General features: G+C 41.7%; 1 protein-coding gene across 2 annotated transcripts; it reads left to right on the top strand.

The window, feature by feature from the left end:
• Positions 1–2,741: 2,741 nt before the first annotated feature.
• Positions 2,742–10,311, top strand: NIFK (nucleolar protein interacting with the FHA domain of MKI67). Of its 2 annotated transcripts, XR_009155819.1 has the most exons (7): positions 2,742–2,887; positions 2,991–3,119; positions 5,268–5,376; positions 7,141–7,352; positions 8,036–8,113; positions 8,522–8,665; positions 10,116–10,311. XR_009155819.1 is itself a non-coding variant. In XM_058189089.1 (6 exons), the coding sequence occupies exons 1-6, from the start codon at positions 2,777–2,779 to the stop codon at positions 10,302–10,304; spliced, it is 828 nt and encodes a 275-aa protein (XP_058045072.1). In that variant the 5' UTR covers positions 2,742–2,776; the 3' UTR covers positions 10,305–10,311. The 2 variants fall into 2 exon arrangements, 1 of the variants encoding a protein (XP_058045072.1); XM_058189089.1 differs by lacking the exon at positions 8,522–8,665.
• The last annotated feature ends 5,038 nt before the right edge of the window (positions 10,312–15,349 follow it).

Raw genomic sequence — 15,349 nt, 5'->3', positions numbered from 1 at the left:
ATTGGACACACAAGGAATTTGTTTTGGTGCATATGTGTACATAAAAAAAAAATAACTTTTTTTTAATGCTCTACTATGCTTGGGGGTAAGGCTTTCTAGGTACAATGGCAGGATTCTCTCTCTCCAGAGTACTGAACTACAACTCCCGCCTCCCCACTTAGATATCTGTTACGATGGGGATTTTAAGTCCCAATCAAAGACGCTTACTCATTTAGAGGAACTTTCAGGCGCTCTTCTTCCACTGTAGTCTATGCCGGTACTATTTGTCAGCCGCAGCGACTTTGAAATAGATTGGATTTTAATTCCCAGAATTCCCCTGGAAATGAGGAATTCTGGGAGTTGTGGTCCACATGTCTTAAAATTGCTGAGGTTGAGAAACGCTGCATCTATGCCCTTGTCTGCCAGCAACGTGAGGTCAGGATTGTGCATGGAATATCCTTTGTGCAAAAGGATTCGTAGACGCAAGACTGGTATCAGGGCTCCAAAGACAAAGTGGGGTCATATCAGCCTCTCGGGACAATCTGCAGCAATCTATAGAATAGAATAGAATAGAATTAGAATTAGAATTAGAATTAGAATTAGAAGGGTGCGCAACGTGGGTGTTCTTCTGGATGGACGGCTGTTGTTTGAAGCTCATGTGACGGCTGTCTCCAGGAGAGCTTTCCACCAGGTTCGCCTGGTTCGCCAGTTGCGCCCCTTCCTTGACCATTATGCACGGTCACTCATGCTCTTGTCACTTCTCGCTTGGATTATTGCAATGCCCTCTACATGGGGCTCACCTTGAAGTGCACTCGGAGGCTTCAGTTAGTTCAGAATGCAGCTGCGCGGGTGATAGAGGGAGCCGCACGCGGCTCCCATGTAACACCACTCCTACGCAGGCTGCACTGGCTGCCTGTGGTCTTTCGGGTGCACTTTAAGGTTTTGGTCACTACCTTTAAAGCACTCCATGGCTTAGGGCCTGGGTATTTACGGGACCGCCTACTGTTACCTCACGCCTCCCATCGACCCGTACGCTCACACAGAGAGGGACTTCTCAGGGTGCCGTCCGCCAAGCAATGTCGGCTGGCGGCCCCCAGGGGAAGATCCTTCTCTGTGGGGGCTCCTACCCTCTGGAACGAACTTCCCCCTGGCTTGCGCCAATTGCCTGACCTTCAGACTTTTCGCCATGAGCTGAAGACGTATTTATTTACTCGCGCAGGGCTGGCTTAAATTTTAAATTATAAATTATAAATTTTTTAGATGAATTTTAAGGGTTTTCAGGTTTTAAATGTTTTAAATCTCGGCCAATTATATAATAAGTTTTTTAATTTTTGTTTTAATTGTACATTGTTATTGTTTTTTATTCTGGCTGTAAACCGCCCTGAGTCCTTCCGGAGAAGGGCGGTATAAAAATCTAATAAATAAATAAATAAATAAAGAATTAGAATTAGAATTAGAATTAGAATTAGAATTAGAATTAGAATTAGAATTAGAATTGAATTGATTTTTTTATTGGCCAAGTGTGATTGGACACACAAGGAATTTGTCTTTGGTGCATTTGCAAAACTATAGTGATGGTTTTGGAAAACAATCAAAAAGCTACAAGAGAGAAAGAGGAAAACACCACCTCACCAGCAATCAACACCCAGATAAGCAGAGAATGAGACAGATTAATACCAGACCAACCAGCAGTAAATAATATCCCAGTCAAGGACTATCAACTCACAAATAAAGAGTAAACAATTGCCTAGTCAAGGAACTACCAAGAAGAAAACAACACTCACACCAACACTGACTGGACAAGCCACGGTATATATAAACAGAGAGCAAATCCCATTCTCTTCTAACACTGAAGATGTTACCTAGTTGGATAAGGAAACTTCTGCAAGAAAACAATCAAGGTTAAAGAGCACTAAGGAATAGAATAGAATAGAATTTTTATTGGCCAAGTGTGATTGGACACACAAGGAATTTGTCTTGGTGCATATGCTCTCAGTGTACATAAAAGAAAAGATACTTTCATCAAGGTACAACATTTACAACACAATTGATGATCAATATAGCAATATAAATCATAAGGATTGCCAGCAACAAGTTATAGTCATACAGTCATAAGTGGAAAGAGATTGGTGATGGGAACTATGAAACGATTAATAATAGTGCAGATTCAGTAAATAGTCTGACAGTGTTGAGGGAATTATTTGTTTAGCAGAGTGATGGCCTTCGGGGGAAAAAACTGTTCTTGTGTCTAGTTGTTCTGTGTGCAGTGCTCTATAGCGTCTCCACAGGGCTCTATAGGGCTCCACAGTTCAGCCCTAAACTACAAATATTCTCCTTCATTGGTACTTTCTATTTCATTTTATTTTATTTTTAAAAAATAGTAACTCCCACTTTTTTAATAGCATTGGATAGCTTTCAAACATCCATAAAAACAACACTAAATAAATATAAAATATGAAACCTAAAACAGCAGCAGTCTTGAAAGATCTGGGAATTTCACCTTGCTTTTGAGCACTCTCCTAAACTTTTAATCATTATTCCCGCTTTGTTTCCAATCTTATTTTGGAGGGATTATAAACCGAATGAAAATATGATAGGAAAATATGATAAACCGAATGGAATACGGTGCAGCGTAAGAGGCTGCTGTTTCACGCTCTGACCAATAGGGGCCACTGCTCTCTTTCTGTGTCTCCTTGGAAAGTTTACAGCAGCCCTTCCGGAGGAGCCAAACAGGAAGTGACGAAACGGAGTTACCGGTTGGTGGCGCAGGCGCGCTGCTGTCTTTCTCTCAAGCGTGATGGCGGCGAGCGGCGTTGCCTCAGTAGCGACTCCTCTCCTGTCTCTGGACCCGGAGCGGCAGCGCGAGTTCCAGGCTGAGGTGCACCGGGTGCGCAAGGCGGCCTCCAAGGTAAGAAACCGAGGGGGGCACCGTGGTGGTTTCTCCCGCCGGGCGCTGGGAAAGAGGAACTTCCAGCGTTCTGTTTACGCCTCTCCTCGTTTTTACCTCCCAGAATCCGAAGGTGAAACCTGGCGTCGTTTACGTGGGTCACCTCCCGAGGGGCCTCTACGAGTCTCAGCTCCAGGAGTACTTCAGCCAGTTTGGGACAGTGACTCGGGTCCGCCTTTCGAGGAGTAAAAAGGTAAGCTTTTGTTGGTTTCGGATATTGTAATTCATTTATGTTTCACGTTTCTTAACCGCCCGTCTCAGCGACAGATAGACTGATTGATGGATGGATGGATGGATAGGATAAATAGATACAGAATAGATAGACAGACAGGCATGGGAGGGAGGAGATGGATGGGAGGGAGGGGAGATAGATAGATAGATAGACAGACAGACAGACATGGATGCGAGGGAGAGATGGATGCATTGATAGATGGGAGGGAGGGGATAGAGAGAGGATGGATGGGAAGGGGATAGAGGGATGGATGGATGGATGGGAGGGAGGAGGATAGAGAGGAGGGAGGATGGATGGATGGATGGGAGGGAGGGAGGAGACAGAGACAGACAGACATGGATGGGAGGGAGGGAGAGATGGATGGATGGATGGGAGGGAGGGGATAGAGAGAGATGGATGGATGGGAGGAGGGGGATAGAGAGAGTGATGGATGGATGGGAGGGAGGGATGGGAGATAGAGACAGACAGACATGGGAGGGAGGGGGGAGATGGATTGATAGATGGGAGGGAGGGGGGATAGAGAGAGATGGATGGATGGGAGGGAGGGAGGGGGGATAGAGAGAGTGATGGATGGTTGGATGGATGGGAGAGGGAGATAGATAGATAGATAGATAGAATAAATAGATATAGTATAGATTGATATAGAATAGATTGATAGATATAGAATAGATGTAGAATAGATGAATAGATAGATTAGATAGATATAGAATTGATAGATAAATAGATATAGATTAGATAGATAGATAAGTAGTTAGAATAGATTAGATAGATAGATATACAATAGATAGATAGATAAAGAGATATAGATTAGAGAGAGAGAGAGAGAATTTATATTGCCACCTATTCTCCCATAGCGACTCAAGGCGGTTTACAGTGCACACAATTAAGAAACCACATAGTGGCAGAGCAAGTAAAACAAAGGCCATTGAAGACTGATTGATTGATGTATGGATGGATAGGATAGGATAGGATAGGATAAATAGATACAGAATAGATAGATAGACAGACAGACATGGGAGATGGATGGATTGATAGATGGGAGGGAGGGGGGATAGAGAGAGATGGATGGATGGGGATAGAGGGATGGATGGATGAGGGGGTTAGAGGGATGGATGGATGGGAGGGAGGGAGGGGGGATAGAGAGAGATGGATGGGAGGGAGGGGAGATGGATGGATTGATAGGAGGGAGGTGGGATAGAGGGATGGATGGGAGGGAGGGAGGGGGGATAGAGAGAGTGATGGATGGATGGGAGAGGGGAGATAGAGAGAGAGGGAGAGATAGATAGAATAAATAGATATAGATTTATAGATAAATAGATGAATAAATAGAATAGATAGATATAGAATAGATTTAGAATAGATGAATAGATAGATTAGATAGATAGATATAGAATAGATTAGATAGATAGATATAGAATAGAAAGATAAAGAGATATAGATTAGATAGATAGAGAAATTATATTGCCACCTATTCTCCCATAGCGACTCAAGGTGGTTTACAGTGCACACAATTAAGAAACCACATAGTGTCAGAGCAAGTAAAACAAAAGCCATTGAAGCAATTAGAACGATTGCAAATTATAGGTGGGAGAGAGTATTTAGAGTTCTACATACAATATAACCACTTTGTAATTTTGAGGCTGATTCTAATCTAGCTACTTAATCCAGGCCTCGTACTGCTTACTTTTCCAGTGGCATTCTTTCTTACAGGCTAACATTTTTTTTTCTTACAGGCTAACATTTTTAGGCTAGAAGCTACCAGAATCTTGCTAATTTGAATTAACTTTAATGATGCTTCCCTGTTTTTTTTTACAGTGCATATTGGTGATAAAGCATTTTGCATTGTATAGGTCAGAAAAAGTTTTTTGGATTCAGATTGTTGCTGGGTGACTTTGGGTCACCCTCTGAGTTGTTTTCTCAGTCTAACACTGCATGGGGTAAAACAAATTGGCAAAAAGACTGCTTTATGTCCTGCCATGAGCTGCTGAAAGAGGCAGAACTATATCTAGTAATAGTAATAACAAAGCAAAAAATAATAATCCTTCAGCTACATTTATAAAAGTATTGTATTTTTTTAAAAAACAACAATTGTCTCCTTCTCTTTGATAGACAGGAGGTAGCAAAGGTTATGCTTTTGTGGAATTTGAATATGATGAAATTGCAAAGATAGCTGCAGATACCATGAACAATTATCTTGTCCGTGAAAAACTCTTGAAATGTGAGTATATATATTCTCTCATCTCCTTTTTTCCTAATCAGTGTGACTTTCATAATTTGCAACTGCTCTTTTTGCAAGGATTATTGTTATTCCCGGGAATATTTTACCTGCCTACTCCATATGATGAGGATGCACCTGTAAAGGACCCTTCCTATCACAGTGTGAAAGAAGGGAAAGTAAACAGCAGTTGTTTCCATGGGGATTCCTTTCCTTTGGAACAGTCTGCTCTAAAATGAGGGTAGCTTTCATTTCCATAATCTTTTGAAGAGAAGATACAACTTGACTATTATATAGGTATACAAACACCTATATTATTAACTTATATATTAATTGTATATTTTAGAGCTGTCCATTGCTTAATCCTTTGGGATTGATGCCATAAATAAATTTTGTAAATAAAATAAATAATGCAGTGCAATTAAATCTTTTGCATTGAGATTAGGCATGGCTGCAGCTTTATTCTCCATTATATTGTCTGCTTTGAAATATATAATTCATACCCCCAATATAGATTTTCCTTTTTAAAAAATATATTTAATATATTATATCAATATAGATGTATTATATAGATATATCTATATTGTCTTGATGGTTAGGTTTGAAAAACAGGACAGGATACTCTTCTTTCTTCCCCGAAGTAACGGAGAAATTGTTGAACACAACACAGCATTTAAATCAAGCTTGGTGTTGCAGAAGTGTTTTATTGCTTTATCTGTTTATACAGGTGCTTGGGAACAATAGCAAATGAGATTATTTCTTTATGGAAATAAATACACCCCCCCTCAATCTAGCCTGGCTGCAGGGATTTACAAGGACAGTAATAATACACTATTACAATATAGAAAAATAAAATGCACTGTGATAATATAGTATGAAAGTAATCATATTTATTTAGCCAATTTGTATGGCAAGTGTTTTGGGGAGGAAAGTAAACAACAAGTAAGCGACCAAAAATTGAAATATGCAGCATATGTGCAGAAGAGAAAAGTGATGCGTGCCACAAGGGGAAGCAGTGATCCTGCATATCTGTTTAGCGGAAGACATAAGGTATTGATATTCTGTGTTTAATACCGTGTTTCCCCGAGAAGAAGATCCGGTCTTATTTTCTTTTGACCCCTGAAAAATGGCTAGTGGGGTCTATTTGGGTGGGTCTAATTATTGACTCACCTCGCAGCCACAGCCCTGCCTAGCAGGAGCCCGCTACCAGCCCACTTCTTGCCACCACTCACATGCCTAACCCCCAGCTTCAGTTTCACCATCAGAGCCTTCCGGAAAGCCCTCTGCAGCAGATAGCAGAGCTCTGGATCGATCCAGAGTTCTGTTATCGGCTACAGATGCCTTCCAGAAGGCTCTGATGCGAAAGGGAGTCCGGGGGCAATGTGTGCAAGAGGCTGCAGAAGAAGTGGGCCACAGAAGAAAGTTGAGGCGTCAGGGTGTGCGAGGCCTGGTAAGTAGGGCAGTTCCACCACCGCCACCCATCCCCACCCTAGCTTAATTTTTACCTCGGTCCACCCCTGCACCCTGGGATGGGTGGGGTCAATTAGGGCTAATTTTGGGGGTAGGGCTTAATTTGAGTGCGTTAAAAAACATGATAGGGCTTTTCGGAGTAGGTCATGTTTTGGGGAAACATGGTATATGGACTCAAGGAGGACAATTTTCTATTGCTGTTTAAAATATTTTTGAGAGCACAATTTAAGGTGGAAGCTTTTGTAATGGCCTTGCTCTGTTTCTCATGGCTGCTCTTGCCTTGATTGCATGTTACAGGTGAGTTTATGCCAGCAGAAAAAGTACATAAAAACCTCTTTAAAGGTTCTGATCGAAAGTTCAGAAAGCCATCCTATCCAGCCGTAAAACGCTACAACCGGACTCGAACGGCACAGGAGGAAGAAAAGATGGCCGAGAGGCTGTTGAAAAAAGAAAACAAATTGCGAAAAAGGCTCGCTGAGAAAGGAATAGATTATGATTTCCCTGGATTTGTAAGTGAATGTTCTTTTTTTTCCCCCCTGAATAATGCTTCGTATAATGAGAAGAACAAGTCATAAACACAATTATTGCTTACTGACTGTAAATTTAACTCCCTTAAGTTAGAATACAAAGGTTATATTGTCAACAGACAACTGGAGACGTGAGATCATTTGACACATGATTCAGACAAAAGCTTTTGGATCCCTATGGACTCAAAAGAGTGGCAGCAGGGTTACCAATGCTGGGTTTTTAAATACAGATGTGGATTTTTCATCCCTGTCTGGGTTTCTAGGATTTTAAAATTTAATGAAATCAGTAAGTGTTTTGTATACATTGTATTGTACATATCAGGTATGTAAAAGTAATTTAGTTTAAAACTAATTTATTGGGGACTTTTTGGGTTTTTTGTCTAGAATCTGGGTTTATTTGAGTATGAAATCTTGGAGTTTTTTAAGGAAACCCCGTTGGCAACTCTGATTGGCAGCCACTGACAACTTTCTTTAAAAGACGCTTGTGTCCTGCAAACCGATATTAGTCTTCGCTTCACCTTGTTTTTAATGAGAACTGTTTGTCCTGAGCTTCATAGCTTCAAGGCAAATTCAATATGCGAACTGTTTTAAAGATTATTAGTTAACATGCTTATTGTTAAAGTTGAATTATGAGGTAGCCTTAATGCTGAGATTCTCTTTTTTAGAGTGCTCAGATGCCTCCAATAAAGAAAAAGATGATTTCAAAATCGGATACTAATGAGGATGCATCCGTGGATGATGAAGTAAGTGAAAATTTGGGGTTTTGAAATCTTCTGAATTATAGTGGGCCTTTTTTTATTTGAAGAATGGAAAAAAATATTGGAATACAAATATGCTGATCTTCATGCCTGCAAAGGGTTCATTTGAAAAATGGTCTATACCGGGGTCTCCAACCTTGGTCCGTTTAAGACTTGTGGACTTCAACTCCACAAAAGCTGGCTCCACAAAAGCTGGCTGAGGAACTCTGGGAGTTGAAGTCTACAAGTCTGAAAGTTGCCAAGGTTGGAGACCCCTGGTATAGACCACCAACAACGAAATAGTTACTTTTTGCCTGTGATTTCAAAAAGGCTTTTGTGATATAAAAAGGTTAATAAAGTTACTTGTTTCCTGACTCCTATTTTAACACTTATCACTGAACTTATGTTATACAGTCATACCACAGCACTCGATTGGTTCAAACCTCATTGAATTCAGTATTTGATGCGTTTTTGAAGCCGCATAGTTGATATGCAAGGAAGAACTTGCTGTCGGCTGTCATGTGACTTGCTATTTCAGCTGAAATAGCAGGTCACGTGGTAAGTCACAGGGTTTTCTTGATACCTGTCGGTTTTCGTATATAGCTGGTCTTCCAGAACGAATTATCGATAAGGACCGAAGTATCACTGTATTAGACTATACCAATGCCCACACCTGTGTGTTTACCTAATTCCTAAACAGTCCTATTAATAGTTCTGTTCTCCTTTGTTGCCTTTAGCCACCTTCAAGTTAGTTGGCCTCTGTTGCTCTCAGCTGCTGTACTGAACTGCTGCTGAATGTTTGGTTTATCAGTTTCTCAATCCAGAGGAGGGAGGGAGGTGCTTTAAAAGCTGCTGGCCAGAGGCTCTCAGCATCTCTGCTGGGTTGTGAAGCTGATGGGTTCAGTTTCCCTTTTCAGCTTGACAGCTGTTCATTTGCTGAAGTTCAAGCTTGTTCCTCTTTGCCTGCTAAGCTAGCAGCTGCCCCACTCCCTCAGCTACAAATGCTTCCTCCCTGCTCTACCATAGGACTCAAATCGTCCTCTTACACACACACACACTCACACGCACACACGAGTGTTATCAGTATTTTCCTGTTATATTTGGAAACCAGGTGTGGTCCAGTGCTCTTCAAATTGCCTTAAAATCCCAGAGAAGGGAAGGTTTCTGAAAGACTTTCCTTCCACAATGTCCTCTCAGGATGAAATCTGTCAGCTTTGGAAGCCATATTAATCCAGAAGCTTCCATGCTACCACCTTCTTCTGTGGGAAGGTAGGAGGAGGGGTTTAGTAGAAGGGTTGTCTTTAGATATAATAGCATTCTTCCTGTCGGTCAAGGTCAGGCCGATCCTGCAGCTGGAGGACTGGTCTGAGTGCTGTCTCAAGATGGGACAGTTGGCGATTGGAGCATGTGATCGACTGAGGAGTCGGGATGGTTTTGGGGGTTTTGATTTACTGAGGGAAAACCCGGAACACTCAGATTCAGATTTCCCCGGATGTGCCAGTTTATCTATCCTAGTAAATAGAACTTTGAAAGATGCTAGTTGTGGAGTTTTTACTTGGAGTTGGGTTTTTTTTTCTGGAACACTGACAAAATCCTTGACTGCTTTCTTTGTATTTTTCCTGGGTATTCAGAAGGGACATATTTGGGAAACGTAGATAACTTGGCTCAGCCTATAGCATTATTTCCCATCTCTGTGCTGTATCATTTCCAAATAATATAGACTTAGGAACTTAGCCATGGAAAGGGGATAATGAAATTACCATATTGAATTAAATTTAGAATATTGGGAGAAGTTGTTCTCAGTATTTTCTTCAGATAGTTACTATGAAGAGGTTATCAGTTTTTTGTCTTGTATTGTCCAGATTATGACTGGTAGAAAGTTTTCCTGTTTCCATCATTGCCAACAAATATTTCAGCTTTTTGTGAAAATACACTTTTTAAAATTAGCCCGCAGTGGGTTCAATCATTTAATTAATAAATTCAATCATTTTCTTCTCAACCTATCCAGGATCCCACGCCAGTGTGTACACCAACATTTTTTGCGCGCCGAAAATCTCAGCTGGAAGATAAAGAAATAACTGAAGAAGATGAAGAAATAACTTTGAAATTACCACCTACGATTGCAAAGTCTACCCTGCAAAAAAACAAAACGGCAAAACTACAGAAAAAAACTGCAAATAAAAAGTTTAAATCTTAACACTTTATCATAAGAGCTTTTGTTTTTACTACATAAGATTGTTTCTCAATTCCTGGGAGAAGGTCCTATATAAGTTCCCCAACCTTTCCAGCTTTGTGGACCGGTGAGGGATGGGGAAGAGGGGATGGTTCCACACGAGCGGCCACGGAGCTCCATTTGTACATGCCCTTGGGTGCTGCTTGTGCAAGTGGGGATGCCCGCTTGCCAAGTAGTGCAGATGGGTGTGGAGCCTACTCGGGTGACCCTGAGGACACAGACAAACCCCCAAGTGTGCTCAACAGCTCTCTAAAAGGATGCAGATGACCATCTGTCTGCAAGGAATATAAATCCTTACATTCCCCACCATCCAGTCAGAGCTGAAGAAGCTTCTTGGATGAGAAGTGAAATGTCCTCAAAGAAAAACCAGGAAGTTCAATTGTTTCTTAGAAAAGCATCTTTGAGACAGGAATCATTAATGTTCTAAGAAATTTCTTCATCCATTGGCTCTTCTTACCACCAATATATACCTTCCTAAGCTTTGATATTTAGACCAAACCCTTAGTTCACCCCTGAGCCCTCTAAAAGCCATTGTCCTACATATCCCTACCTCTCGTTAAACATAGGATCCACTGCTATAGAAATATTTTTAGATACGGTTTTGAGGTTTTTAACCCTGTAAAACGGAACTGCTTAATATCAAAGGTGTCAGAATATGTTTCTATGTCTTTCTACGGGGAAAGTTTGTGGGTGGACTTCAATGAGAAAGAAAAAAATACAGAATATTTGGAGAAAACATTCATCTTCTCGACCTCAAATTGAGAATAAGTTGAATCAAAATCAAAAGCCTTGAATGATGTGCATTAGAACTTGCATTAATTAGATTTCAGTTCGGCTAAGTGGTAGCAAGAACACCAAGTATAGTTAGCCGCCTTCAGCCCAGTTGCACTAGTTGGACCTGTGGAAAGCAAAAATTGGAGGAGGTTATATTGGAAAATTGTTATTCTAGGTAATTTATTATTTCCTTGCCTTGAACCCCTGGTGAGTTGGGATTCAGGTAAGAATATAAAACACTTCAAAGCATGCAAAGATCTACGTTTTGCACTACTTCCATACCAGGTTTTAGTTCTTTTTAATCCTTACTTCAAACGTTTCAATAGTTATGAATTATTGAGAAGGCAAAGTGAGTATTATGCAAATCAAAAATGTTTGTGTTAATACTTCATTAAAGGTAAAGGCAAAGGTTCCCCTCGCACATACGTGCTAGTCATTGCCGACTCTAGGGGGCGGTGCTCATCTCCGTTTCAAAGCCAAAGAGCCAGCGCTGTCCGAAGACGTCTCCGTGGTCATGTGGCCGGCATGACTCAACGCCAAAGGCGCACGGAACGCTGTTACCTTCCCACCAAAGGTGGTCCCTATTTTTTCTACTTGCATTTTTACGTGCTTTCGAAACTTCTAGGTTGGCAGAAGCTGGGACAAGTAACGGGAGCTCACTCCGTTACACGGCAGCACTAGGGATTCGAACTGCCAACCTTGCGATCGACAAGCTCAACGTTCTAGCCCCTGAGCCACCGTGTCCCTTCATTATATGTAATACTTCATTACAACTAAGCAATTGTGAACAGCTTTCTTTGGATGCAACATGGTTTGCTTTCCAGGACCGTTGGAATAACTTGTGTTGATGGCTGAAACAAACCACTTGATTGGCCCAAAGTTGCTTTCTTTGAAAAGGCAACTAAACTTTGTTTTTCCTTGAAAAGACATTTCACTTCTCATCCAATAAACTGTTTCAGTTCTGACAGAATGGTGGAGAACGGAAAGATTTAATGTAGATGCCTTGAAGTCATCTGCTCATGAGCCTTCTTTCTGAGAGTTGCTGAGGCCACTTGGAGATCCTCAGGGTCACCTGAATCCTGTAGTCTGCAAACTTCCAAGTGGCCTCAAAGACTGTCAGAAAGAGAACGAACAACCAGATGACTGCAAGGAATTCTTCCATTCTCCACCATTCAATCAGAACTGAAAAAGCTGCTTAGGTGAGAAGTGAAACAAGCAAAACAAGAAAGTCCAGTTGCCTTTGAAAGAAACCATGACCTGTGGGATAACCATGACCTGGATGACAGAATCACCGTAGACACAAATCACTTTGAATCCCACCATGTTTGTGACCATCAAAATAGCTGGTTTTCATATCAGATGTTTTCTGTTAGGAAGTAACGGGTAAAGTTTGGGAAGTAATGCTGAATTTGGCCTCCGGAGTTTTATTCCGTGAATGACCAATAAGTTGTGTATAGGAATCCACTGCAGCACCAGAGTGCAGTGACCTAATTTCTGCTTGTATGTCCAAGCACCTGGCATTTAGAGATACAGATGTTAAAAAGGCAATAATGATTTACTGATACAATCAAATTTTAATTTAATGGCATGTTTGTTTGCACTGGCCTCTCCCTTTAAATTTAAAAAGCGCATTGTATCTAAATGCGAGTTCTTCTGCCTAATGAGGTACAGACAGTTTTTTTAACCTCCTTTGCTTAATTATGCAAATGATATCAATTTGCTAGAGTGCTTCTAACAAAGTGATTTGGAGAATCAACTTTTTTACTTCTCCCGAATTACCTGGGAATTGGAAGGAATTGCCTGTTGAGAGGAATACGCTGTTAACAAGCCAGCAAATAAGAGGAGTTTCAAATAGCTGCACGCATCACTGTGGAAAAGCCCAAGAGCCATATTTTCCACCTGGTGGAGGCTGTCTTGCTTTGTTGTAAATTGTAGGAAGAAAAATCCGGTCCAGTTCCAAGCTAGGAGAGGGGCACTGGAAATAAATTGGAGGTTGACTGGTTGCAAGGAAAGGAGGTATAGCTGGTTTCCAGAAACTTCAATGACAGCAGCAAATGTTTCTGGGGTGGCTAATCCCTTGGTTTAGGAATAGATGGATTTTTATAGGGTTCTGAGATGCTCCAGGGGATTGTACAAATGTAGTGAGCCTTGTGTCTTTTGCTATTCTAATGGTGGTGGATGGGTCAATCCTATTATGTCCTAGAGGTCCTGTCCTGTCCTTAGAATTTGGGTGGGGGACGTAAATTCTTCATCCCTGCCTGGGGGAGCTGTGGCTGAAGGTGTTTTGTCTGTGAATAGGCTGGCCTGGATTTCTGAATGGATATAAAATCTGCATTCCTAAAGACCAATCTTTTCTGCTTGAGGCTGTTTTACTATGCAGGAAGACTGGGCCTGCTTGCTGCCTTTAAGAACATGTTTCTCTATTTCTCCTTTAGGGAAATATAATATTCTGCCTCTTTTAATATTCCCCAAAATATTTCATTCTTGCGGGGGGCAAGGTGGGCTTCTTACAGTTGTAGCTAGGGATGTGCAAAACAAAACATGGGTATGCCTCCCAAATACCAGCCAAGAAAATCAACTAAATTTGGATAGATCCAAATATGCACGTTCCTTAACATCCCAAGCTAAACTTTTTGCATAGCCAAGTATGGTTTCTTGGGTTAGTTGGATAGCTTTCAGGGGTGAAATCCAGCAGATTCTGACAGGTTCTGGAGAACCGGTAGAAATTTTGAGCAATTCAGAGAACCGGTAGCGGAAATTTTGAGTAGTTTGGAGAACTGCCAAATACCACCTCTGGCTGGCCCAAGAGTGGGGTGGGAATGGAGATTTTTCAATATCCTTCCCCCAGGAGTGGGAAGGGAATGGGGATTTTGCAGTAACCTTCCCCTGCCACGCCCACCAAGCCACACCACGCCCACCAAGCCACGCCCACAGAACCAGTAGTAAAAAAAATGGATTTCACCACTGATAGGTTTGTACAACATACTGTATCACAAGGTAATCTCACACCTGGACCAACTTGGACAACAATTAGATGGCTAATTTGTAATAAACAGTGCCACTCGGATCCATTTTATTTCTTTGCTTGCTTGTCATGGATCACAAGCTGCCTGATAAGGTGCAGGCTAGCTCGCCTCCAGGCCACCTAACACAACTTTTAAAAATAAATCGAAAGCCATGCCCTATTTCAACTTCCTAATGTAAATCAACAGTCCTTGTAATGTTTTTTTGGCCAGCTTGCATCCAAGGGATAACCAAGTTCAGGCATTTTTTTAATCAAGATTACAGGGACTGCCTTACATAGCTCTTCAACAGATTTCCACATCTATTTTCAAAGAAACACACATTTACTGTGGCTTTAATTTCAGGTTTTAGTTATCTGCAGTACCAGCATGAAGGGAAAGTCATTTATATACCTTCATTGGAACAACAAATAAGGATATTGTAGGAAGGTAGCACCCACCCTTCTCCTAGAAGAATGAAGTATTCTTGGAAATATTAAAAAGGCAGAATATTATATTTCCCTGGATGAGAAATGGAGAAACATGTTTTTTTAGGCAGGAAGCAGACTCACTCTTAATAGCCCCCACCCTCCTCAATAGCCCACAGCAGATGTCAGCACTTAAGAGATAAAGAGATGGCTAGGTCTATTCACAAGCAAATACCCTCATCCAAGATCCAACAAAGGTAGGATTAGCCCTCAGCCATAATAGGAATTGCCCGAAATCATGTTCATTACATCATCACCCAGCAAGATTCAACCAAGCCTGGGACTAAAGACAACCTACAAAGTTACCCCTGCATGGCCCCATGGGAGTCTAATAACCAATTAGGATACCTGCTCTTACACAGGAACAGGAAGCTCTAAGGCCGGGACCAGCTCATTTCTGCCCAGGACCCAAAAAACCCATGTGGTCCTGTCCACCATTAAACCATCTTTCCAAGTAGTCTCCACGTTCCCAGTGTCTTTCTCCCCACTTCGAACTGAACCCAGATGGACATTCCTTTCAACAATATGCAGGGGTAGGCTTCAAAAACTTTAGCAAGGAGTTCTATGCCCAGTTGCTGGGTGGGCATGGCCATGGTGGGCGAGGCCTAGCCGGCCTCCTGCACCATGGTGGGAGGGGCGTTTTTGCCCTCCCTGGCCTCCGGAGGCTTTCCTCGAGCCTCCAGGAGAGCAAAAATGGCCTCACCAGACTCTGGAGCCCTTCCCGAACTTCCGGTATGCCTCTTTT

The sequence above is a fragment of the Ahaetulla prasina genome, chromosome 6 (genome assembly GCF_028640845.1).
Source record: "Ahaetulla prasina isolate Xishuangbanna chromosome 6, ASM2864084v1, whole genome shotgun sequence".
NCBI classification, from domain to species: domain Eukaryota; kingdom Metazoa; phylum Chordata; class Lepidosauria; order Squamata; family Colubridae; genus Ahaetulla; species Ahaetulla prasina.
The sequence above is the reverse complement of the archived record's forward strand: the minus strand, read 5'-3'. Positions and strand labels throughout refer to the sequence as shown.

What these genes read in the sequence shown, in the direction of transcription:
- NIFK (XM_058189089.1), top strand. Translation starts at nt 2,777, where the DNA reads ATGGCGGCGAGCGGCGTTGCCTCAGTAGCGACTCCTCTCCTGTCTCTG. An exon ending in TGCGCAAGGCGGCCTCCAAG is followed by an intron (nt 2,888 to 2,990) that starts GTAAGAAACCGA and finishes TTTACCTCCCAG; the next exon opens with AATCCGAAGGTGAAACCTGG. An exon ending in CCGTGAAAAACTCTTGAAAT is followed by an intron (nt 5,377 to 7,140) that starts GTGAGTATATAT and finishes TGCATGTTACAG; the next exon opens with GTGAGTTTATGCCAGCAGAA.